Raw genomic sequence first — 21,901 nt, 5'->3', positions numbered from 1 at the left:
CTCGCTCTCAAAGCGCGCCGGGAAATGTAGTCCAGTTTATGCCTTTCTCCAGCAGGCCAGAATGGGGGCGCACTAGCGCAGGACTTGGCCCGTTGCAACCCAGTCGCAACCTTGCGGGCGGGCGTTCTAAGACACGTGGAGTGTGCCCACTGTGTGCCAGACTCTTCTAGGCATTGGAGGGGGGTGGGGATGGACACAGATTGAACATTAATGAATAGAATCCTGTCTTTATCTCAAAATTCACACCCATTTCAGAGGCAATGGGTTTCTAGCACCTGGAGAAACCAGGACTCCAGGATCCAGAGCCCCTTTTACCTCAGGGAAGAAAGAAGGTTTTCTTCCCTCCCCGTTTTTACATCCGGTTCCCTCGCCCTATTTCAAAGTATTGGCGGCAAAGAGTGCATGATGGGTATTCAATATTCTGTACGAAGAAAGCGTGAAGTTATTTTATGAAACTCGTGAAGTATGTTTTAGTGGTCGACCCAGGATTCAAACTCAGGTCTCTACCACAAATTCAACGTTCTTTCTTATAGTGGTGAGTAGCTAATAATAGCATAAGATGCACCTCCTAGAGGTATTGCGAATTTTTAAAAGAACGTACAATTTCTCCTTATAGGACTCTAGTTTAAAGAAATGAAAATTGGAACCCAGATATCATTAGAAAGGTGATCATTGCCGTACTATTTATAACGGCAAAAACATTGTAACATATATTAATTTTATTAACAGAAAAACCGGAAAGCTGTTTTTTTTTAAAGAGTATAGCTTCTGTTTACTTGTAGTTGCATAAAATACCTCTGCAAGGATTCAGAAGAAATTTGGTTTCCTCTGGGATAAAGAACTCGGTTCCAGAGGAAAGGAGTGGAGGGAGACTTGCTGTGTATGCCATTTTGCATAGTTTGACTTTTTAACCGTGCTGATGTATTATTACCCGTTTAAAAAATTAAAATTATTGGGCTCCCCTGGTGGCGCAGCGGTTGAGAGTCCGCCTGCCAATGCAGGGGACACGGGTTCGTGCCCCAGTCTGGGAAGATCCCACATGCCGCGGAGCGGCTGGGCACGTGAGCCATGGCCGCTGAGCCTGCGCGTCCGGAGCCTGTGCTCCGCAACGGGAGAAGCCACAACAGTGAGAGGCCCAAGTAACGCAAAAAAAAAAAAAAAGAAAGAAAGAAAAAAAATATTTAACAAAAATTTAAAACAACAAAAATAATTTAACAGATGAAAAGAAGGACATTTTGGTCTTGAAATTTTAGGCTGAATGGCAGTTTTTGATAAAGTGGGGGAGGCTTTTCAGCCAAGGGTAAGGCTAAGCCTTCTATGGACTGCAGAGCTGATGGTAGTGGTTTATTTGGGAACTGCAGGACAGCTTTCCAAGGAAATGATATGCATACAGTAATTCAACACCCTTGATCTTCTGAGACAACCCTAATTTCAAGCATTCTGTTCCCTTGATCCTTAAATATACAGACTAGGTACTCTGAATTTGGTTTAGAAAATACAGCCAACATTGAATTGTCAAGAGTTCGCCACAACCTGCTATTAATAGGAAGTCAGCTACCAGAACTGGGTGTAATTGAAAGGCACAAAACTAGATATATTGGTAAAGAATTGTATAGGGAACAGGGATGTAAAACTATGCGGTTGGGAATCTGAGAAAGAATTTGCAAGTTGTCCTAAAGAGATACACAACAATTGGGTTGCCATACTCTGGTTTGGAGGGAATTCCTGGTTACTGCCTACATACCAGAGCCCTTCATGGAATATCTCCCTAACCTCACCCTATATCCCCCCTCCCCTCCCCCACTGCAGAATGCCTTGAGTCCTAGATTCTAGTTCTGTTTTGATCTGATCTTTACCCTCCCTTCCTTGGATCCTTGTGTATCTACTGGAGCCAGGTTACTCTCTGGGTCCTGTACCTGCCTGTCTCATTCTGGAGGCTTCCAGACAGCCGCGGTTAGTGCCCAAACCTGAGAGGATGTCTTCCGATGGAGGTGAGTCTGCAGGTGGGGGGAAGGTCCCTGCCACCTGCTCCCCCCTTGGAGATTCAAAACTTGACACTTTACGTGGGGACCAGCTCTCTGGGCTGACCTCGAGGGATGTGAGAACACTAGACCCCGTCAAAGGCATCACACTTGGGGAGGCTGGGGAAGGAGATCGTGCCATTAAGACTATGGGTTGGGGAAGGAAGAGGGCCCCCTGGGTGGCAGATCAAAGTGCCTCCGAAGAAAGTGCTGAGTAGAGAGAAGGGATGGTAGTTAGCAACTTACTTCTCTGGAAGAGGGATTCCTTCAACATGTGTTTGTGTGGCACGGGCAGGGGTGTGTGTTACGAGGGACACAGAGGGTTTCAAAGGGAAGACCCAAGTTCTGGTGTCTTCTTTAGGCAATTGGAGGCTGCTCTAGAATTTTGCCCTGAGAGAACTGAGCTGGGGCTGCTCTCGCTCTTATCGGGTGGGGGCGAGTGGAAGCCTTTGCTAGAAAACTGTTCAGTGGGGTCATCTGTTGCCAAGTCTGTAGAGAAATGTCCTCTCGGAAGCTAGACCAGAAGGTGCTGTAAGTGCCTCTGCTTAGAGCCTCTTGGCTCCTTGCAGCCCCAGCGAGGGCTTCTCTTCTAGTTCAGGGAGCAGTTTTCCTTGCTTTCCCAGGGCCAGGGGAAGTGGGTCACTCCAGCAGGGATGAGAACTGGGGCTTCCCTGAGATGCTGTGTCTTTCTACCTTTTGTGGAACTCAGGCCTTCAGACCCATTTCACTGTGTTCCATACTTCGGGGAGTATTCCTGGCCCTCTGCTCTGTGGTTGAGGTGAAGGGTTTGCTCGTATTCCATGTCTCCTTCATGATCAGGAAGCAGCGGAAGCTGAATGTTGTTAGTTTACCAGTGGAATATTCTTTATAAGAGGGGGAGGAGAGTAGCATGAAATTAGGCAGATGATCTTCTGCTACTATTATTAAAAGTCCTGGGCTTCCCTGGTGGCGCAGTGGTTGAGAATCTGCCTGCTAATGCAGGGTACACGGGTTCGAGCCCTGGTCTGGGAGGATCTCACATGCCGCGGAGCGGCTAGGCCCATGAGCCACAACTACTGAGCCTGCGCTTCAGGAGCCTGTGCTCCGCAACAAGAGAGGCCGCGATAGTGAGAGGTCCGCGCACCGAGATGAAGAGTGGTCCCCGCTTGCCACAACTAGAGAAAGCCCTGGCACAGAAATGAAGACCCAACACAGCAAAAATAAATTAATTAATTAATTAATAAACTCCTACCCCCAACATCTTAAAAAATAAAAAAAACGTAAAAAAATAAAGTCCTAGGAGATACACATCCTGATTAATTAAGTACACGTTTTATGTATTTATCCCTGGTGTCTTTGACTAGAGTCCACATAGCCCCTGAACTGTGTTTCAGACTTCATTGTCAGTGCCTTGTTCAAAAGTGGACCCTAAATTTCTGATATTAGGTGTTCCAAGCAGAAGGATCACAGATAACGTTTTAATAGGTCCCGCATCTCCTTAAAGCTCTGGAAACCTCCTCCCCACACCGCCTTCCCCTTACCCATTTCCTGGCTCTTATCTCTAGTCATTCCTGGCTGTTATGTAACAAAATTCCTGGGAACAAAACATCTAATGCACACACACCCCCTTCCTGGGAACAGTGCTTCTGCGTCTGGTGGCAGGGACCACAGAGCAGCTGAGAGCAGAATCCAGGTGGCGTGAGGGTGTTTGGAATGTACCCGTATGCTGGGTGACATGTGTTATGGGGTATGAACTCGTGGGCCTAAGGGTCCTTGCAACTTGCTTCCCTAGCGCACTAATTCTCAGCAGGGAGTAAGGGACATCAGAAATACTTGGGGGACATTTGCAAACTCTACATGTCCCCCCTCCCTCACCTGTTGAGAATCAGGGCTCTGATTCTTCAGGGACTAGAGTGGAACTCAGATGACCTAGCTTCTGGTCTCCTCTTCTCCTTCTCCAGCCACTCGTTTTCTTTGTCTCTGCAGCGTCGCCATTGCCAGGACACGACATGATCCTGAAACCTGGCGCTGCCCTGTCTCCTTTCACTGCACTTCCCTTCCCACAGCCTGGTCCTGGCCCATCAGACCAACCACCCTGGGGGCCGCCCTTGCAGCACCCCATGCCTTCAGCACTCTCTGCAGGCAACCCTCTGGTGCTCTCTGCTTTCCCCTGCCCATTGTTGGTGACAGGGGATGGGGGCCCTGGCCCCAGTGGAGCTGGAGCTGGCAAGGTCACTGTCAAAGTCAAGACAGAAGGAGGGCCAGCTGAGCCCTCCCAAACTCAGAACTTTATCCTTACTCAGGCCGCCCTCAACAGGACTGCCTCAGGCGCTCCCTTCGGGGGCCCTGAGAGTCCTGCCCCCGGATTCCTGACAGTCTCTAATGTGAAGACCCTTCTGCCCCCGAAGGCAGTTGGGGTGAGCCAGGAGGGCCTCCCAGGCCTTCCTACTCAGGCTCCATTACCAGCTGCCCAACTGGCCCCCATCGTGCCCCCGGAAAAGGCTTCGCCAGGGCCGCATGGGGCAACTGGGGAAGGAGGTCCTGCGGCTACCCGATCCAAGCCCTCACTGGATGACCTCTCTTATACCTCCAAGGGTGTTTATGAGAATTTCCAATGCTGGCAGCGCTACAGAGCGTTGGCAAGGAGGCACTCATCCCAAAGTCCTGATGCAGAGGCCCTTTCCTGCTTTCTTATGTAAGTGGAGAGACCTGAGATTCATTATTCTAGAGGCTTTTAAATAAGGAGGATTTGGGGATGGACAAAAGAGGTTAGGCTAGTTAGGAATACTTGAGGGCAGGTGATGAGGGTGCTGGAGATGCTATGATAATGAAAATAATAACGACGAGGGCCACAACCATAACAAGCCTCTTTACCCACGTGCCAGATGATAACGAGCTTTCAGGTGTCTCCTCTCAAGTGATCTTCACAACCCTGTGAGTTCAGGCAGGCATTTTTATGGTCATCCTCATTTACGGATGAGAAGACTGCAGCTCAGAGCAGTGATTGGAACTCGGGTCTCTGATACCGAGTGCCAGGGCCCTCCCGTTCTATTTTACTACCTTTTGGCATGGAGTTGAGCTGTCCAAACTGGCCAGGATGAGGAGCACTGGGAGGGGAGAATGGCGTGCGGCCGGGCTGAGGAGCTTGTGTGCCACCCTCTCTACCGCCCCCCGATTTTTGTTTTTGTTGTTTTGGCCACGCTTCGCAGCTTGCAGGATCTTATTTTCTCAACCAGGGATCGAACCCGGGCCCATGGCAGTGAAAGCACCGAGTCCTAACCACTGGACCGCCAGAGAATCCCCCACACTGCCCCCTGTTTTATTCAGGAGAATTCAAGTTGAAATAGGGAGGCGGTAGAGCTTGCTTAGTGGTCGAGGACCAAGGCCCCACCACTCACTAGATTTGTCATCCTGGGCCCTGGCATTTACTCTCTTTGCCCTCAGTTTTCTCATCTAGAAAGGGGATGATTATACCCTCCTCAGAACGTTGCTGAAAAGATGAAATGAGTTAATGTATGTGAAATGCTCAGCAGAGCGCCTGGCACAGAGAATGCTTCATTAAGTGGTAGCTGCTATTGTTATCATTAAAAGGCAATCTAGAAGAGGAGAAGAACTCACAAAGGGCCAAAATGTCTGTGTGAGCGGATGCTTGGCCTGGGAGCCCAGAGTCATAGGCTGTTATGTTTATAAAGCAAAGTCATTGACCATCTGGGGAATTTTCTTCCCACCAAGACCCTCCGTCTCTCTCAACTGCACTGTACTCTCAGCATTTTGTGTAAACCACCATATAACGCATGCCACATCTTACTGGACTTAAAAAAAAAAAACAACTGTACCTGTTGTTCCTCCAGTGGCTGAACCCCTAAAGGAATCCCCCCTTCCATCCTGACTCTGGAGTGAATAAATCGAAAGGCTCCCCCAAAGTCCTTGGTGTAGATCACCGTACCGACTTCCCGCTTTCTGCAGACAGCTCTGGGTTCTCTCTTGGAGGCTGGCAGGCTGAATTGCTAACTCCTGGCCTATTTCTATTCTCCACGTTCAGGGGCTCTGGGCAGGGTCTCCCCCAAAGTGCAGTCCAGACCCTCTGCCACAGTCACCCGCGAGGCTGGTAAGACGCTCAGAACTGGGATTCTGGGGCGCTGGCATCCATGGTTATAACAAGCTTCCCCAGGTGATTCTACACAATAATGATTGAGGACTCATGGGAAGTCAGAAAGGCAAAAATGCATCATAAAGAGCTCAAAGAGTATTGATATTTGCCTGTGACGGGTATCCCAGAGGCAAAAAAACACTTAAAAACCAACACATAAAAACACCACACAGCCTTTAATTAGATTCATTTGGGTTAGGGAGTGCCTTTTTAAAAATGTAAGAGCCATTGGGCAGGGTTCAGCCTACTTTACAATGAATCCCATTAATTGAGTAACATGAGCGCTTTCTTCCTCATGTTTTGTTGAGGACAGCACTGTGAGAATTCAGGGTAGTTGATTTTAAAGGGTGGGGAGACAAACAGTCTGATTTTGTGCGAGGTTTGTAAATTTCAGTGGGAAGAAGGGCCAGTGTGGTGAATGGATGGATGTGAGGTTGGGGGTCTGGGATCTAATCAGCAGTGGGATGTGACAGGGACTGTGGGGCATGTTTGATCTGATGAGGGGCCGGGGGTGTGCACTGAGGTGGGTGTCAGGGCAGGTGGGAGGGGGGGTACACTTGTAGACTGTGACTGACCCAATGGGGGTTTTAGCCCAGTGCTTCGTTCCCCGGCCCGGCGGAAGCCCACTATGACCATGGAGGAGGGACTGCCAAGGGCTGTGCAGGAGTGGGAACGTACCAGCAACTTTAACCGGATGATCTTTTATGAGATGGCAGAAAAGTGAGTCCCACCAACCCTCATCCTCCCCAGGGGGGCTGTGTGGCTGAGGGGTGGGAGCAGGTAAGAGAGGCTTGGGTCTGGGCTGTGGATGGTTACTATAAGGGATGCTGGAGGAGAGGTGTAGACTAGCATAGGGTCTCCTGGATCCTCACTGCTTCTTCCACCATCTTGACTCTTGGGCTTTTCTATCCTATCTCCTCTTGGAAGCTCTCCCTTCTCCAGACCTTGAGTTGTATAGGGGCCTTGATATTGAAGCTCTTAGGATGGGATTGGAGCCCGGTTGGTGTCAAAAGTCCATGCTGAAGGGAACCTAGCAATGAGGAGGTAAGCCCTACTAGGCAGGTTCTTTCCTGTCTCGCTGACCAGGTAGCAAGTGACTACTGATGCAGACCTTGGGGCCACCACTCCTCTGGAAAGAGTTTAGCCCGTCATCTTAGGGAGGGGCTGGTTCTCGAAGAGGTTTGTCAGGGCAAGGTCCTGGATGCCCAGAGTGGTCTTCTGGTTCATATCCCCCATTTCTCCATGATAATCTCCTCGGTTAAAAAAGTAACTCAGGAAAATGAACCCTTCCCTCCGAGCTTAACTATCACTTTCTCCCCCAAATCTGGACCCATACCTCCTAGATTTACCCTTCCAGGACCCCAGTCCCAGCCTCAGGACTCCTGGATCTCAGCGCTGCTTCTTGCTGGGAACCTGCCTTAAATTGCAACCCAGGCCCTGCTTTGGGATTTCAGGCATCCTTTATGGTTGTAGGCAGGGGCAGAGGAGGCCTTGAGGAGCGGCCCACGTGTGGGATCTTGCCAGGTTGTGGCATAGGCCTGACTGAATTCAACAAACCTGTATTAATCGCTGCTGTATACCCTCACCGATGCTGGGTGAGATAGCGTATGAAAAAGCCATGCGTGGCTCTGTCCTGTGAAGCCTACAAGCTCTAGATTGTTTTCTTAACAAGCTTCCTAAGTGACGATTGCAGGTAGGGGGGCTATGTGGAGACCTTGTGAGTTTTCCCCAGAACTGTTATTCGGCCCTCTGTGAGTAGATACCCTGGGGTCTTGTGTCTGAGTTTCGAATGGATCTTGGTCTTCTCAGCACTGCCTGGGCCTTCGGCACCCTCTGCAGGTTCATGGAGTTTGAGGCCGCGGAGGAGGTGCAGGTTCAGAACACGCAGCTAATGAATGGGTCCCAGGGCGTGCCTCCTGAAGCCCCTCTGAAGCTTGATCCTCCAGGGACCCCAGCCCCCGAGGTTTGCCAGCAGGCAGGTAAGGCCGCCCAATTCCAACAGGAACCGTGGGCCAGAAGCTCAAAGGGAGGTGTGCAGAAACCAGTCACGGATCAGGGGAGGCATTGCCTGTGCTTCTACCAGTTTCCCTCCAGGCAGGGGCATTTGATGTTCCAAACAGGACATACATAGGAGACTGAGTTCTCAGGTTCCCTTTGTCCTAAGCTAGGTATTGATCTTGGCTAAGTAAACCAACTACTCTCTCTCAGAGACTGTAATTGAGGCACATGATACTTCATCCACCCAAGAAATGGGGGCTGGATCAGGGGGCTCTTTGGAGTTTCAGGGGTTCTGAGATTCCTCATCCAGATTCTCTCTCAGACCCTCCAGCTCCTAAATATCCTCCCCTGGCTGGTACCGTGTGTCAGGTCTGCCTGCTCCAGTCTGGAACCGTCTCAACGTGCCCAGGTTGCCGTTACAAATGCTGGTGAGAGGCAGAAGCCGAGGCCTCGGTGCCGCTTCCCATTTCTCCTTCCTGCTTCACCCCCTCAGTGTACATTCCCAAGAAGGCGGCCTCCAAGGCGCGGGGGCCCCGCCGGCGGCAGCGCAAGACCCAGAGGCCTCCGGCTCCTGAGGCACCCAAGGAGATCCCACCAGAGGCGGCGAAGGAGTACACCGACATCATGGAAGGGCTGCTGGCGAGCCACCTGGCCACCGAGGAGTCGGATGGAAAACAGGAAGAGGAGGAGCAGCAGCGGCAGGAGGAAGGGATGTATCCAGATGCGGATCTCCTGAGTTACATCGATGAACTGTGTTCTCAGGAGGCCTTTGTCTCCAAGGTGGGCTGGCCCTGGGTGTCTGGTTTCTAGCAGATCCTGGGGTGGGAACTCCAGGGAATCAAAAATCTAGGGTTCTGCCCGAGGCAGTGGGCGACTCGACTGTCTTCCGTGCTGAGGAATATGTGTGCATGGGTACACACACGTGGATGCGTGAAGCTGGTGTTTTCTAAAAGCCCAGGGAGAGGGTGGTGAGTAGGGAGGTGCATCGCTGCTTCTCTAGAGCCTCTTGGCTCCCGTTATCTCCTGTCAAGAACTCCCATCACTTTTCCTTCCATTTCCCCAGGTGGAGGCCGTCATTCACCCTCAATTTTTGGCAGATCTGCTGTCCCCAGAACAACAGAGGGATCCCTTGGCCTTAACTGAGGAGCTGGAACAAGAAGGACTCGGTCTTGTCCAGGTAAACCTGGGAGGTAGAGACTATCAGAATGAGAGGCTCCCGTGGCTTTACCTAACCCTACACTGTCTTGGATGGTATGGCTCCTAGAGACAAACAGCTTCAGCAGTCAGCTTTGGGTGCAGAACAAGTAGGCAAGGGACCGTGGAAACGGGAAGCATAAGGGCTCAAAGCATGGGAATAAGACCCAAGAAGGTGGAAAAGAAGAGCTGTGGTTATCTGGCTTTGAGGCCGTTACTTAAGCCACTTGCTTGCGTTCCCTGCCCTGCCCAAGTATCATCTACCCAACACCCAGCCCGCCACCCCTTCTCACAACCACATATAGAACAATATCTGTCCATTCTCCTTCTAGCTGGTCCAGCAGCGACTCCTGCCCTTGGAAGAGGAGGAGGACGCAGAGGCACCTCCAAGCTGCAGTGGAGCTCTATTGGACTCGCGTCCTTCTGTTTCTGATGAGGATGAAGATGGGGCTGGGCGGCCTCGGCCCTCACCTGGGCTTTGGGTGGCTGGAAAGTCTGCTTCTCTGGGAAAGCGGGCAAGAGAAGTGCCTGCTGGGCAGGAGCAGGACTTAGATGGCCTGAGGGGGATGTGCAGGGATGGGAACACTCTGCCATCCCCCAGTGGCTGGGACCTGCAGCTAGAACTTGCAGCTCCACAGGGAACGCAAGGGCCCTTACGTATAGAGAGAAGAGGGTCTGGGAAGGTTACAAACCAGATAGCCCCACTTCAGGATGGCCACCTGGGAGGCGCTGAGTCCCCCGGGTGCTCCCTGGTGGGTGATAGGACTTCCGAGGCTCTGCCCCTTTGCTGGCAGGAAGGCCCCCAGTTCGAGATAGTTCTCAGTTTGGATGCTGGACTTGCAGAGCTGGCTCCTCTGCAAGGACAGGGGTCAGAAAAGCAGGCCCTGGGGCTGCAGACTGAACGACAGATAGGGGGTCTTGGAGTGGCTCCCCAGGAGACGGAGCCATTAGCAGTGCCCCAGGAAGGCTCTTCAGGGGCTATGTGGGGAGATGACAGAGGTCCTCCCACGGTTCAGAGTTACGACCAGAACCCTTCCCCTAGAGCAGGTGGGGATAGGGGCGGGGACGGGGCCTCCCTCAGTCCGGGAGTTTGGCTCAGCAGTGAGATGGATGCCGTAGGCTTGGAGATGCCCTTACAGATCGAGGAGGTCATAGAGAACTTCCATGATTGGGAATGTGTCACTGAGCACCAGCAGGGCGGCCAGGCATTGGGCTCCAGAAGCAACATTTCTCTGGGTCCTGGAGAAAACACAGCACCTGGGGATGTGGGAAGCAGCATAGTTAGCTGTGCAGGCACAGATGCCACAGCTGCCCTAGAAAAGAGAAACTACTGCAGCTCGTCAGGACCTCTGAGGGCCAACAGCCCGGCCTCAAGCCTTAAAGAAAATAGAGAACAGAGCCCTGAGACTCTATGGGATCCCAAGCATCTGTGGGTTGAAGGTTGCCCCCCGTTGCTAGAAAGCAGAATTGGTGCCTCTACACTGGGGGCTTCTGAAGAAACCCTCCTGCCTGCAAATCAAGGCAACATCCTTATCCTGGGGACCCAGGATACCTCCTCCTTCCCTGAGGCCAGCCCAGAGGCAGGGAGCGGAGGCAATTCCACTTCTCCCCTGGTGGAAGCCACAGATCAGGTCAACATACTAGATGTTAGGGATGCCGGTGGCCTCCAGCTAGGGGTCAGTAAGGATACCTGCCCACTAAGTTTTAATTCTTATGACCCCCAAGGAGAAGGCAGGGAGGATACTGATTTATCTGAGCCTAAAGACCTTGCTCCCTTACCAGGAGATCCAGAGTCTTACGCACATGGGACGCCCAAATCAACGGCTCCCCACCAGGGCCTTAGAAGAACTTCCCCTAGATTAGTTCTGAGAGAAGCCTCTCCTGTCAAAGAAACATGCAGCTCAGCAGATGGGGCCAAAGGCGAGGAGTGGGGGGACGAGGAGGACGAGGAATTCTCCAACTTTGCCCACCTCTTGGCCTCTAAACTTAGCCTCTCACCAAGGGGGCCTCCCCTCAGTTTTTGCCCTGCCTCAGGCCTGTTCTCCTCAGGGGGTCGGGGGGCCCAGAGAGCATCCCACTCCCTCGTTGCTGAGGCAAGAGGCCTCAGCCAGCCTCCGTATCCTGTTGCCAAGTCTGGGAAGCGAGCTCTAGTTGGAGGCCCAGCCCCTGCTGAAAAGAGGCCCTTCCAGGGAGCTGAACTTGGGGCACCTGGGAAGAAACCCCTGCCTCTGGGAGTGGTTCGGGCCGCACAGCCTCGTAAAAGAAGGCGTGATGGTTTCCTCACAGGCAGGAGGAAGAAACGATGTCGTACCCAGTAGGGGGCAGCGGGACCATCCTGTCCCACCTGCCAGTCCCTGCAGCTGGGGGGCCCAGAGTAGATCTCACCCTGGGGACACACCAACTGTTGTTCTCAGCCCTAAGTTGTTTTATTGTTCTGCAAAAGTGGCAAGCGTGGGAAAGGGCTAGGCTAGAGGTGGTCCCCTTGGTGAGAGGTTGGGGGGAGTACCTTTGGAAGTTGTATGGGGAAAAAAAAAAAATAAAGATTTTGTTGTTGGAAAATGCTTTCAGTGTGCCCCTTTGTATCATGTCTTTGCTCTAGCTGTGGTAAGATGCTGAAAAGAAGAAAGGAGGTGAGGGCGGCCTCGGATTTGATGGGTCCAGGTGACTTTCCAGCCTCTTCTAGGCCCTCTGATAAGCCCTGGCGCTGAGGGTCCCCCATGATTACTTTATTCCTCCCTCATCAGAAGCCTGGATGTGGTGTTCGGAGGGCTTCTCTGGATATCCTACCAGTATCTGTTTCTCTTTAAAAGTCCATAGATGGAAAAGCCCTTCTTTTTAACCTGTCAGATTTCTGGGATAGGTATCTGTTTTCTAAATCTAACTAATTTCCATAATTGTGCCTAGACACAGCACCTTCTTTAGGGGGGGGCCTTTTCTTCTTCCTTGAAAAGCAGCTGGACAGAAGGGACTTATATGTCCGCAATTCATCCTACGGCAGAAACCCCCTGGGCTGCAGGCAGGACGGTTAGTTCCTAACACAGGTCTCTGTCCCTACTATGGCGGGTGGAAACCAATCTCAGTAGGATTATTAAACATGAAATGGTAATTAGCTATTTTTTAACCTCTAATGAGGACAGAACAAGAGGGAATAAGCTGAAAAGAGGTTTGTGAGGAGGCCTGTTAGAGGGTATGACAACAGGAGGGAGGATACGAGATCTGCATGCTCCGTCTGGAAGTGACGAGGACTCATTGGCTGTGGCCAAGAGGACTGACCTTGAGAACCTTTGGGATCTTCCCATGGGCGGTCTGAAATCATGAGTCCCTTTCCTTCCCAGCTAATGATACCGCCAATGTGACTGAGCTTCGTTGTTTTTTTTAAATAGATATAGATATATATTTATATATAAAATAGTTTCTTACAAAATAAGACCAAACGAACAAAAAATGAAAACCAACTTAAAAAAACCAACAACGATAACAAAAAGTCAAGCAGGACAGAGACGGGCTTGAGGGCCAGGGTTGGCCTCTGGCGCTGCCCTGAGTCTGTGGGCGGGTGCGAGCTGGGGAGGTCGAGGTGCTCAGTCGCCCTTCTGCTTGGGGGCCTGCACGGCCCCGTTGGCCAGAGCAGGGACGCTGTCTGGGGAGGAGGCGTTTGGTGTCTGCGAGGGGCGCAGGTAGGTGCCGAAGAGCTTCCCGTGGAGCGGGTGGTGAACGGAGAAGTCCTGGAACTCACCTGCATGGCAAGAGCGAGACGGGAAAGTAAAGACCTGAAGAGGAGAGCAAGTGGTCCCCAACCCTCTTCTCAGAACTGGTATGTCCTGTTCCTCGCATCTCAGCCTCACTGTCTCAAATCCAAGTTGACATCCTCTGCCTCCCCAGCTGGTTCCTCCCAGCCTTGCCCCTCGGACGTCCTGTTCCCACAGGGTGGCTGCCGGTCCTGTTCCCTCCCAGCCCAGTGCCGGGGGCGCTCCGAGTGCCCGCGAGGGGCCTGGGAGGCCATGACTCACAGAGGGAGAGGCCCTGGCGGGCTCCTGCCTGGCACAGCTCGGCGTGCAAGGTCCTGGCAGCAGGGTGGGGCGAGCCCAGCAGCAGGTGCAGGATGGTGCTGAAGCCATCTTTGTACAGCAGGCGGCCGGGCCCCTCGGCTTGCTTCTCTTTCTCCTCGGCTTGCTTCTCTTTCTCCTCGGCAAAGAGCTGGGAGGGAAAGGGACGCAAGTCAATCTCTCTCCTCGTGCTGTCGCCCCGCATGTCTGTCTGACAGGCTCCTCCTCTTCCAAGAGTGTGGAGCCCAGGCCTCCTGCCCCCCACCTCCCACCCCGGGCCCTTTCGAAATATAATCGTCACGGCTGCTGCCTTCTTCCTGTTGCCAGCGAGGCCTCGGCAGAGACGCTGGGTCTCTGCGGTTCAGACAGCGTGGCCCTGGGACACCGAGCGCCTACCGTCCGGAGGCACCTGAGACTGTACACCGCACAGGCCTCCAGGCAGGGTGAGCACAGCCTCCACGTGCCTCCCACCCCAACGTCCTGATACCTCAAAGGCCAGGCGAGTCAGCTCCTCCAGGCTCCTGCCCCCATCCAGAGCCGCCAACGCAAGGGCCACGTCTCGGAAGTCCACCAAACCCCTGGCATCCTGGAGGGTGGAAGATAAACCAGGGCGATGCAGGGACCAATCCCGTGTGCCCCTTCCTGCTCTGGATCTCAGCTCCTCCCTCTTCTCGTCAGGCCTGGGGGGGACCCCTGCCTGTGTCCACTTCCCTCAGAACCGTGAGCCCTAAACTCTCCGGGATCTCGGACAGTCCTCTCGGGGCATGGGTTTGCCTGGTGACAAAGCTCTCCTATAAAGGGATCTCCTAGGAACGATAGAATCCCTCAGGTATGCTGAAGTTACCATCAAGTTTCTGATATACTATCAGGGCATTCTGGACCCCAAGCTGGAAAAACTGGTTCTCTTCTGACTTGGCCTATGTGGGAGAACGGGTCCAACAAACTAACAGGGGGCCACTGGCATAATTCCTTACCAAAAAACTCCCTGAGGATACCTGCTGTGTCAGATCTATGTGGGACTGGGGCACCTGGGTTTTGGTTCTGTTCTTCTACAGGCTATGATGGGAAGCTCCTTTCAGGGACTGTCTGCCCCAGTCCAAGGACTCAGCACACCTGGATCACTCTCTGTTCTCTGAGAGGATGTTGAGAACCATGGTCTGCATCTTAGGTCAAAAAGAAGTCCTTGGGACCACTGGGAGTTGTTCATAAACATTATGAACCTTCTGGGGTTATTATAATTGGACAAGACAACCTGGTTAAATCCCAGGAAATATACAGCTCACCAAGATTCTTGAGAAGGTTCAGGAATCCCCCAGAGAAGCTCTGGGATATGTTTTAAAAATCTGCCCAAGTATTACACATACTTCTGGGTCTCAAACCCTTAACTGTCTAACCTGTCCAATGTTGTCTCCTCTGTATGTCACCTTCCCACCTAACCCTCCCCCAGTGCCCCACAAGGTCATATGATCCCCATCTCTGCCGATCTCCAAAATGCCTCAGAAATTTATGGACCTCATTGACCATCATTTCTCAATTGTTCTTTTCCACAATGAGTAAAACATTGCTGTTCTATGCACTGGACACTCTCTATATAAAAAATGAATCTCCCAGCAGACCTCAGAAGATGTCCATCGAACAATAGCTGTTAAGAGCGTCCAGCCCAGACTCCATATTGGCCATCCACATGGCCCCTCGGATACTGTACTTATATCTCGAGCATCCCAGCCCCTTTACCTGCTGGAAGTAGCTAAAGGCACCAGCCACCATCTGGGGGTCAGAGAGCTGTAGCTGCCTGGCAAACTCTTCCTGGCTGATCATTCGACTCCGGCCTGGCTCTGCCTCAGTGTCCACACAGCCAGGGGACAGCCTACAAGGGAATTGTCGAAGGTGCAGAGCTGACTCAGTTTCCTTCTGGACGCATCACCCAGCAGGATCCTGGCCTCAGTGCGGGTACATGTGGTGTTTTTCTAAGATGTACTCTGACTCATAGTCCCCGGAGAGCCATTCCTACTTTTGTCACTGGGGTTATTACGTATCTTTCTTTTTTCCTCCTTCCTTTTACCCCATTATCTTTTAAAAAATTCCTCTGTCTTCCCACTTTTTCTTTTTTTCTTTTTCAAGACTCTTCTTCCTCCTACCCGTTCTCTTTTTTCTTCTTTTTTTCTCTTGCCCACACCCTCATCTTCAAGGTCACTTACCCAGCCTTCCGAAGCACCCTTCCCAGTTCCCAGAGCTGCGGCTCCAAGGCCACCTTCAGCCGGCCCACCACAATCACCGGCAAGCTCCCTACAAACTCACACTCGGTGGCTGGAATGCCCAGGGCCCTACAGGATGAAGAGGGATGGAAAGCAGGGGAAATGAGGCAGAATACTCGCCTGTGCATTCATTACTGATTCTGGCCTGCCGACTACGGAGAGATCAGGCCCCTTTCACTCTCCCCTCCCCCACCTCAGCTGTCCAATAGCCCTTCCCCCTGCCCTAGCCATTCCCCTCCCCACATGTGTGCCTCAAAACCCCAGCCCTCCTTCCCCTCCTGTGGTCCCTCTGCCCTGTATATCTGTTCTAGGAAATACCCTGTGGGACACTTACTGTGCCATAACCCTCTGGACGTTGTTGGCATAGAGGGTGGGGTCCCTGCTTTCCTCCGGGCTGGGGCGGTACACAGGGAGGAACTGAAACACACACACACAGACCTCTCATCAGGACCTCGAACCTAGGGGTGACCACTTCCACCCTCTTTCCGCAAAGCTTCCGGGCTCAGCAGGTGCCCACTCTCCCACCCAACCCACGGGGGGTCATACCTCCACATCCACGATGCTGCAGGGCTGAGAGGCTGTGAGCCAGAGGACTTTGAGTCTAAGAGAAAAGAGACCTCAGAGGCTCAGCAATCTCTAACTACGGGCTCCCCGCACCCCAAGGATGGAGTGGCAAAGTACTGTCCACCGACGTAAGAATAAACCACTAGCCATACAGTCAGCTGGATGACTATACAGCCGGGAGGCAGAGGGGCCAGAAAGGCGGCAGCATAAGAGAGAGAACGCTGCAGGTCTAGGCCAGGGGAAGACGTGCATGCGAGGGTTTTCAGTAACCGGCAGAGGAAAAGAGGCAAGCCGGGTGGTGCGGACCACCGAGCGAGAAAAGCTAGGCAAGTAAGTCAGAAGTCACTATGATTACAGCAGGAATGATTAGGTGGGACAGCTTAAAGGCACTTCCAGATTACAGCAGGAGATGGGAACAAAACAGAGGGACAGGGGCATCCCCTTCGCTAGAGTTCTCTCAGTCCCAGGACGAAGAAGGGCTATTCACCTTGTCTGGAGGGTGGAAGATGCACCAGGAATTCTGTGGGACCCCACTTCCCACCCTCACCCCAAGAACACCACTACTCACACTCCAGGGCCCCTCCATGCCCAGCTGGTGGTATCCTATGTGGTAAGCAGAGGTGAGGGGAGAAAGGCATTATTTTTCTTCCCCGGAACTGGCCAACCCTTTTGGAGCAGAGGCCCTGACCCTGACCCTGACCCACCCCACATGCACATCCCATGGTGGCACTAGGGGTTTTCACTGATTCCCATTCAGGGTGGACTTGTGCTCCCCCTCCCCCCTCTCGAACTAAGACTCACCAGACTGTTGGGGTAGCGGATGAGGACAGGCTGCACAGGCACCCCCGCGATGAAGGCTCCTAGATCCCGTTTCCACCCCCACCCCCCAGGCAGAGGTTAGAGAACGGAGGTAGCTAGAGGGCATGAAGTATAGGCATCTGGATCAGCTCTACAATGAGATCTGGGCTTGCTCCATTTCATTTATAATTTTCTCTGACTCACGGAGACTCTTCAGTGTCAGCTAGGAGGCTCCCCGTCTTCCTCCCACCCCCCCACCCCTCCACTTCTTGGGTTATTCCAGAGTCCCTCTCCAAATCCTGGGCTCCTTTTTCCTACAGCCCTACCATCCACTGCTGTTTTATTCACCTGGTTTGAATTTAAGCAAAGCCTTCTTGTTGGAACAGGTGCCCTCAGGAAAGAATAGTACCTGGGTAAAAAAAAAAAAAAATCAAGAGACCGGAATGCGGTGGGTGGAAGGGGACGAGAGGAAAAAGAAGCCTCTTCAGGAGGACATAAAAGGCGAGGAGGTTTAAAGACCCTTTTACCCACCTGGGGCCACTTGCCTCCTGAGGTAGCCCGCCTTCGGACCTCCTCCACCACCCTGCGCCGAGAAGCCGGGTCATGCCTGGACACTAGGATGGCTTGGTTGAAGCGAAGAAGGGCTGGGGTCCGGAGAGGATACAAGGAGTCACTTGGTTCTTCCCCAGGGGTAGTAACACCTGCAGCCTTCCCTTCCTCAACAGTAGGAGATGCTTCCCGATTATCTCTTTGCCCTGGGGACCCTCCTTTCCCGGTGTGTTATCCCTTTTAGGGTACTGACCAGAGCTCCCTGCTCTCTTCTAAGCACAGAGCTCAGAGTCGAAGAGGTTGCTTTTCACAAATGGTGTTAATTTGCATTTCATTTGCCAGCATCAGGCAATATCCCTTCTAACTTCTCCCTCCCCGCTTAGGGCCAGTCCTCTCCAGAGTCTCTGATTCCTGTCTCTTTCGCCCAGAGTGGTCATCTCCCCTCTTCACTCCTCTTAATCTCTCACCTCCAATGACAGGAACAGAAAGGTTCTCAGCTCGAGACACAACCTTGGGCAGGTCACAGGGCAGCAGAACAATGGGGTCAAAGAACGTAGAGTGAGGGGCAGCAACCAGGACGGGAGCTTGAAGGCGGGAGGCCCGCTGGCCCCGAACTCGAATCCGGAGGAAACCGAGCAGGAAAAAGAGCAGGCGGCTGAGGCCCAGCACCCCGTTGTGGCACACGGTCCTGCAAGGCAAGGCTGGGCATCAGCGGAGACCGTGATCCTGACCTTCACTCACCCCCCAGGCTCAGACACCCAGGAAAGCAGGTGTCCTTCTTTTGCCCTCTATTACCTGGCAAAGGCGCTAAAGTCTCTGGTTACTTTGGGACATATCAGGGTGCAAAATTTAGAGTTGAGGTCCTGGGTACCAGGGACTGGGCCTGGCTGACTCATCTCACCTACCCAGGCTGGGCAGGAGAGCTTCGGAACCCTCCCTCCTCCTCTCCTTCAAGAGGGAGCAGAATGGATAGCAAGGAAGAGGAATGAGAAGCTGGGTCTCCGGGGGCTGGTTCCTCACTTACTTTCTCCATCCTGTAATCGGCTCCTGAAGCTGCTCCTCAGTAAGACCAGCTACTTGCAGCCAGGCAAAGGGCCAGAGGAGAAAGAGGACGATAAAGGCCAGAAGCACTCGGATGGGGGCCAGCAGTGCCCCCAGGAGGCAGAACTGCAGAGGGTGGGAGAGGAGGCCACTTCAGGGTTGAGATGCTCCCTCCAGGCTTCCCCTCTCCCACAAGAATGGACCCAGGAGCAGAGGACCATCACCCCTGTATACCAGGAGACGAGTTGTGTGGGAACAGGAGATGGGACTGGAACCCAAGGTGGGATGAAGACACCAATGAGGGAAAGAGGATAAAAGATGAATGGCATCAGGGGCCTCACTTTCCCGTCTTTCAGCTGGTGCCCATCACACCAACAAAACTGAAAGACTGTTGAGAGGATTCAAGGATAACTAGTGTGAAAGCGCCCAGCACTGTGCTTGATGGAGGGTAGGCTAGAGATGGTTCCTCCTCCCACCACCACCTTCCATAAATAGCTCCTACGTCTAACAGAAACCAGGTGCACAGTCCTTCCACTTCGGGTCTGGGAGGCAGAGGGTTGGGAAACAGAGAGGTCTACTTTTCAGACCCAGGCCATTCTCTAGTTCTGCCCAGGAGCATTTCCCCAGTACTGGGGGAAAGGCGAGAAAAGAGATCGGCCCTACTCCACAGGGTAGGGGTTGCCAGGAGCCAGGGTGACTCCATGGGCTGCCCTGGGGAGAGTGCAGGTAAACAAACCGAGCCCCAGGAGCCGGCCTCAGGGGAGGTGAAGGCAACAGAAACCTCGGACACTCCCTTCTCATACCACTCCCCAGGCCGGCGCAGCCCTCCACTTCCTGTAGCCAACCCCCCTCTCCACCTCCCTCCCCCCACCCCAGCGGGAGGTGCTGCAGTGCATGGGGGGTGGGGTGGGTAGTGGAAAGGAGGGGTTGCTGGAAGAGCACGGGGGTTCAGGCTCCGGGCCCAGAAACCTCTTCCAAGTCAGAGCCTCCCAGAAGCACTCAGCACGCCCCTGCCCGCCCCCCCCCCCATCCGTGGCCTCTACCTCCATCCTAGCCCATCGGCCTCCGCAGGATGTAATCCGCAGTCTCCCGCGTCCTCCACCTCCCCTACCCGTGGGTCCCCTGCAATCCTCCATCCTCACCTAGTCAGTTCTCACACACCTTCAGCTTGTCTGTCGCCCAAGCCCGCGTCCTCCCCAGGACTCCTCGACCACCCCCTGCCGCCCCCACGTGCGCACCCCCTGACTCCCGCCCCGCTAGCCTCTCACCGACCCCTTTTCGGATCCCCATCTGTATCAAGGCTCCAAAAGGCCTCCTTTTTCTATCCCCACGAGTCCTCCCGACGCCCCCCGCCCATACCTTACCTTAACCCTCTGGAGGCGGGAGAGGTGTAACTCATGCACGAAGGGGTTGGGGGGCGCCGGGGGTCCGGGGGTGGGATAGAGGGGGGCCCAGTCCCCCGGACTTCCCTGGCTCATAGCGGCGGGAGAACGTGGGAGAGAGGGCACCCCAGCCCGGCCCCGGGCCCCTCTTTGCAGAGCAGCAGCTGCAGCTGCAGCAGCGGCGGCGGCGATCTAGCCCCGGCCCCGCCTGGTGCGGGGCGCAGAGGGGCGGGGAGCAGGCTGCGCGGTCGGGCCCGCGTTGTCAAGGAGCCGGCCGAGGGGCGGGGCTTCCAGCGTCCCGGCGCCCCAGCTCCCCCGCGCTCGCCACAGCGTTCGCAGCCCCTCGGGCCATTGTTACGAGGCGGCCGGATGCTGGAGCGCGGCGCCTGCCTGCGGGCTGACCCCGGGCCTGCCCCTCCGGGCGTCCCTCTCGGAAAACCCGGCCCGCGCCTCCCCGCAGGCCTCCGGCTCGGAGCGAGTTTGGGGCGGCGAGGAGCGAGTGGAGCTGAGAACGCCCTCAGACTCTGCCCGGGCGTCGAGGTCACCCTGTCAAGCACAAATCGGGGTGGGGCCCTCGGGCGGATGAGAATGGAAGGGCGGGCACGCAGTGCGCGGAGGCCGGCAGCTCGCGGCCGAGGCGGGGCCCACCACCTCTCGGAGGCCGACCACCTTTCCTTCCTGGTTGGGTCGACGCCATCGCGCGTGGACTTGAGGCGCTCGCGCCCTCTGGCGGCCGTATTGTGCCTAACAGCTCTCGGCATCCGCGTCCTGCCTGAGCTAGGCAGGGCTGCCTGTTCTGGTGTGAGGACTCCATCAAGGAGTGAGGTACCGGCAACCATCAAGACGCTGGTCATACATTTACCAGGGCTCAACCAGGCCTGAACGGGTAGTGCGAACCTGAAAATCTGGGATGACCCCGGACGCAGCCCTCTTTTTCCTCCTAGTCTCTTTTTTCTTTCTGTTTCTTTCTCTCCTTCGCTCCAGTGTGTAAGAGGACAAAGTGATACCCCTCATCCCCAAATTCCAAACTGTCCTAGAAAGCACATAAACTGGTTAGACCCTGGTCGTCAGGCCATGGTGAGATCAGGGAACTGGCTAGGCTTTGAGATCCACAGCCAGTAACACAATCAGAAATAGTGACAAAAAGGAGATAAGAGCCTCGTTGCTTGTGGAAAGAAGCTGCCTTCAGTTCACCTTGTTTTACTTCTCTCTTCTGCATCCCTGTCAGTCACCATTTCCTGAGGGTAATGGGAACAATGGCAGATCAATGGGCTATTGGGTCATTGGGTACCATTAATCTTTTATTGGAAGGGGGACCAGGCAAAAGTCAGAAGTCACTTTACTTCTATCTAGACCCCCTTCCCTCCTTCCTTGCCCCATAATTTACCCACTTATATTCCTGCCTATATCCCTAAGAGAGCAGCCAGCATTCTCAGAGAAATAAAAGGATATCCTAGTCAGATTTATTTCTTAAAGTTTTTAGAGAAGATTCCATGGCTCTTTAATTTTAAAATTTTATTTTTCCAGATTTTTTGAGATGTTATTGACATATATGTAAATTTAAGGTGTACAATGTGATTATTATTTTATTTTTTTTTTTTTTGCGGTACGCCGGCCTCTCACTGTTGTGGCCTCTCCCGTTGCGGAGCACAGGCTCTGGACGCACAGGCTCAGCGGCCATGGCTCACGGGCCCAGCCGCTCCGCGGCACGTGGGATCTTCCCGGACCGGGGCACGAACCCATGTCCCCTGCATCGGCAGGCGGACTCTCAACCACTGCACCACCAGGGAAGCCCCAGCCTTGATTTTATATTTGCACTAATCCTTCCTGGAGATAATGGTATGAATTTGAGTTGCTAGAGTGAGATTGGTTCAGAATAAAGTAAACAGTCTTGAATTTGGCACCACAAAATAGTTCATGGGACTGT

General features: G+C 53.6%; 2 protein-coding genes across 2 annotated transcripts; one reads left to right on the top strand and one right to left on the bottom strand.

Annotated features, from left to right (window-relative positions):
• The first annotated feature begins 1,975 nt into the window (after nt 1–1,975).
• On the top strand, nt 1,976–11,660 carry NUTM1 (NUT midline carcinoma family member 1). Its single transcript, XM_060003539.2, has 7 exons — nt 1,976–1,991; nt 3,987–4,695; nt 6,742–6,870; nt 7,990–8,129; nt 8,642–8,928; nt 9,212–9,325; nt 9,675–11,660. Exons 1-7 carry the CDS (start codon nt 1,976–1,978, stop codon nt 11,658–11,660), a joined length of 3,381 nt encoding a protein of 1,126 aa, XP_059859522.1.
• Nucleotides 11,661–12,742: 1,082 nt separating this feature from the next.
• LPCAT4 (lysophosphatidylcholine acyltransferase 4) lies at nt 12,743–20,341 on the bottom strand. Its single transcript, XM_060003538.2, has 14 exons — nt 19,957–20,341; nt 18,576–18,718; nt 18,019–18,239; nt 17,534–17,646; nt 17,351–17,411; nt 17,006–17,064; nt 16,773–16,807; nt 16,187–16,241; nt 15,975–16,057; nt 15,584–15,709; nt 15,120–15,252; nt 13,873–13,971; nt 13,350–13,536; nt 12,743–13,075 (listed from the first exon to the last, which is right to left on the bottom strand). The coding sequence occupies exons 1-14, from the start codon at nt 20,068–20,070 to the stop codon at nt 12,921–12,923; spliced, it is 1,584 nt and encodes a 527-aa protein (XP_059859521.1). The 5' UTR covers nt 20,071–20,341; the 3' UTR covers nt 12,743–12,920.
• Nucleotides 20,342–21,901: the final 1,560 nt, after the last annotated feature.

This window comes from Delphinus delphis, chromosome 2 (genome assembly GCF_949987515.2).
Source record: "Delphinus delphis chromosome 2, mDelDel1.2, whole genome shotgun sequence".
Lineage (NCBI taxonomy): Eukaryota > Metazoa > Chordata > Mammalia > Artiodactyla > Delphinidae > Delphinus > Delphinus delphis.
Note: the sequence above shows the minus strand (reverse complement) of the source record. Positions and strands in the feature narration are given on the sequence as shown.

Coding starts and splice junctions, on each gene's coding strand:
- NUTM1 (XM_060003539.2), top strand. Junction 8,929..9,211: donor AGGAGGCCTTTGTCTCCAAG/GTGGGCTGGCCC, acceptor CCATTTCCCCAG/GTGGAGGCCGTCATTCACCC. Junction 9,326..9,674: donor AAGGACTCGGTCTTGTCCAG/GTAAACCTGGGA, acceptor TTCTCCTTCTAG/CTGGTCCAGCAGCGACTCCT.
- LPCAT4 (XM_060003538.2), bottom strand. CDS start 20,070: ATGAGCCAGGGAAGTCCGGGGGACTGGGCCCCCCTCTATCCCACCCCC. Junction 17,065..17,350: donor TTTGCTTAAATTCAAACCAG/GTGAATAAAACA, acceptor AACGGGATCTAG/GAGCCTTCATCGCGGGGGTG. Junction 15,710..15,974: donor GTCCAGAGGGTTATGGCACA/GTAAGTGTCCCA, acceptor TTCATCCTGTAG/GGCCCTGGGCATTCCAGCCA.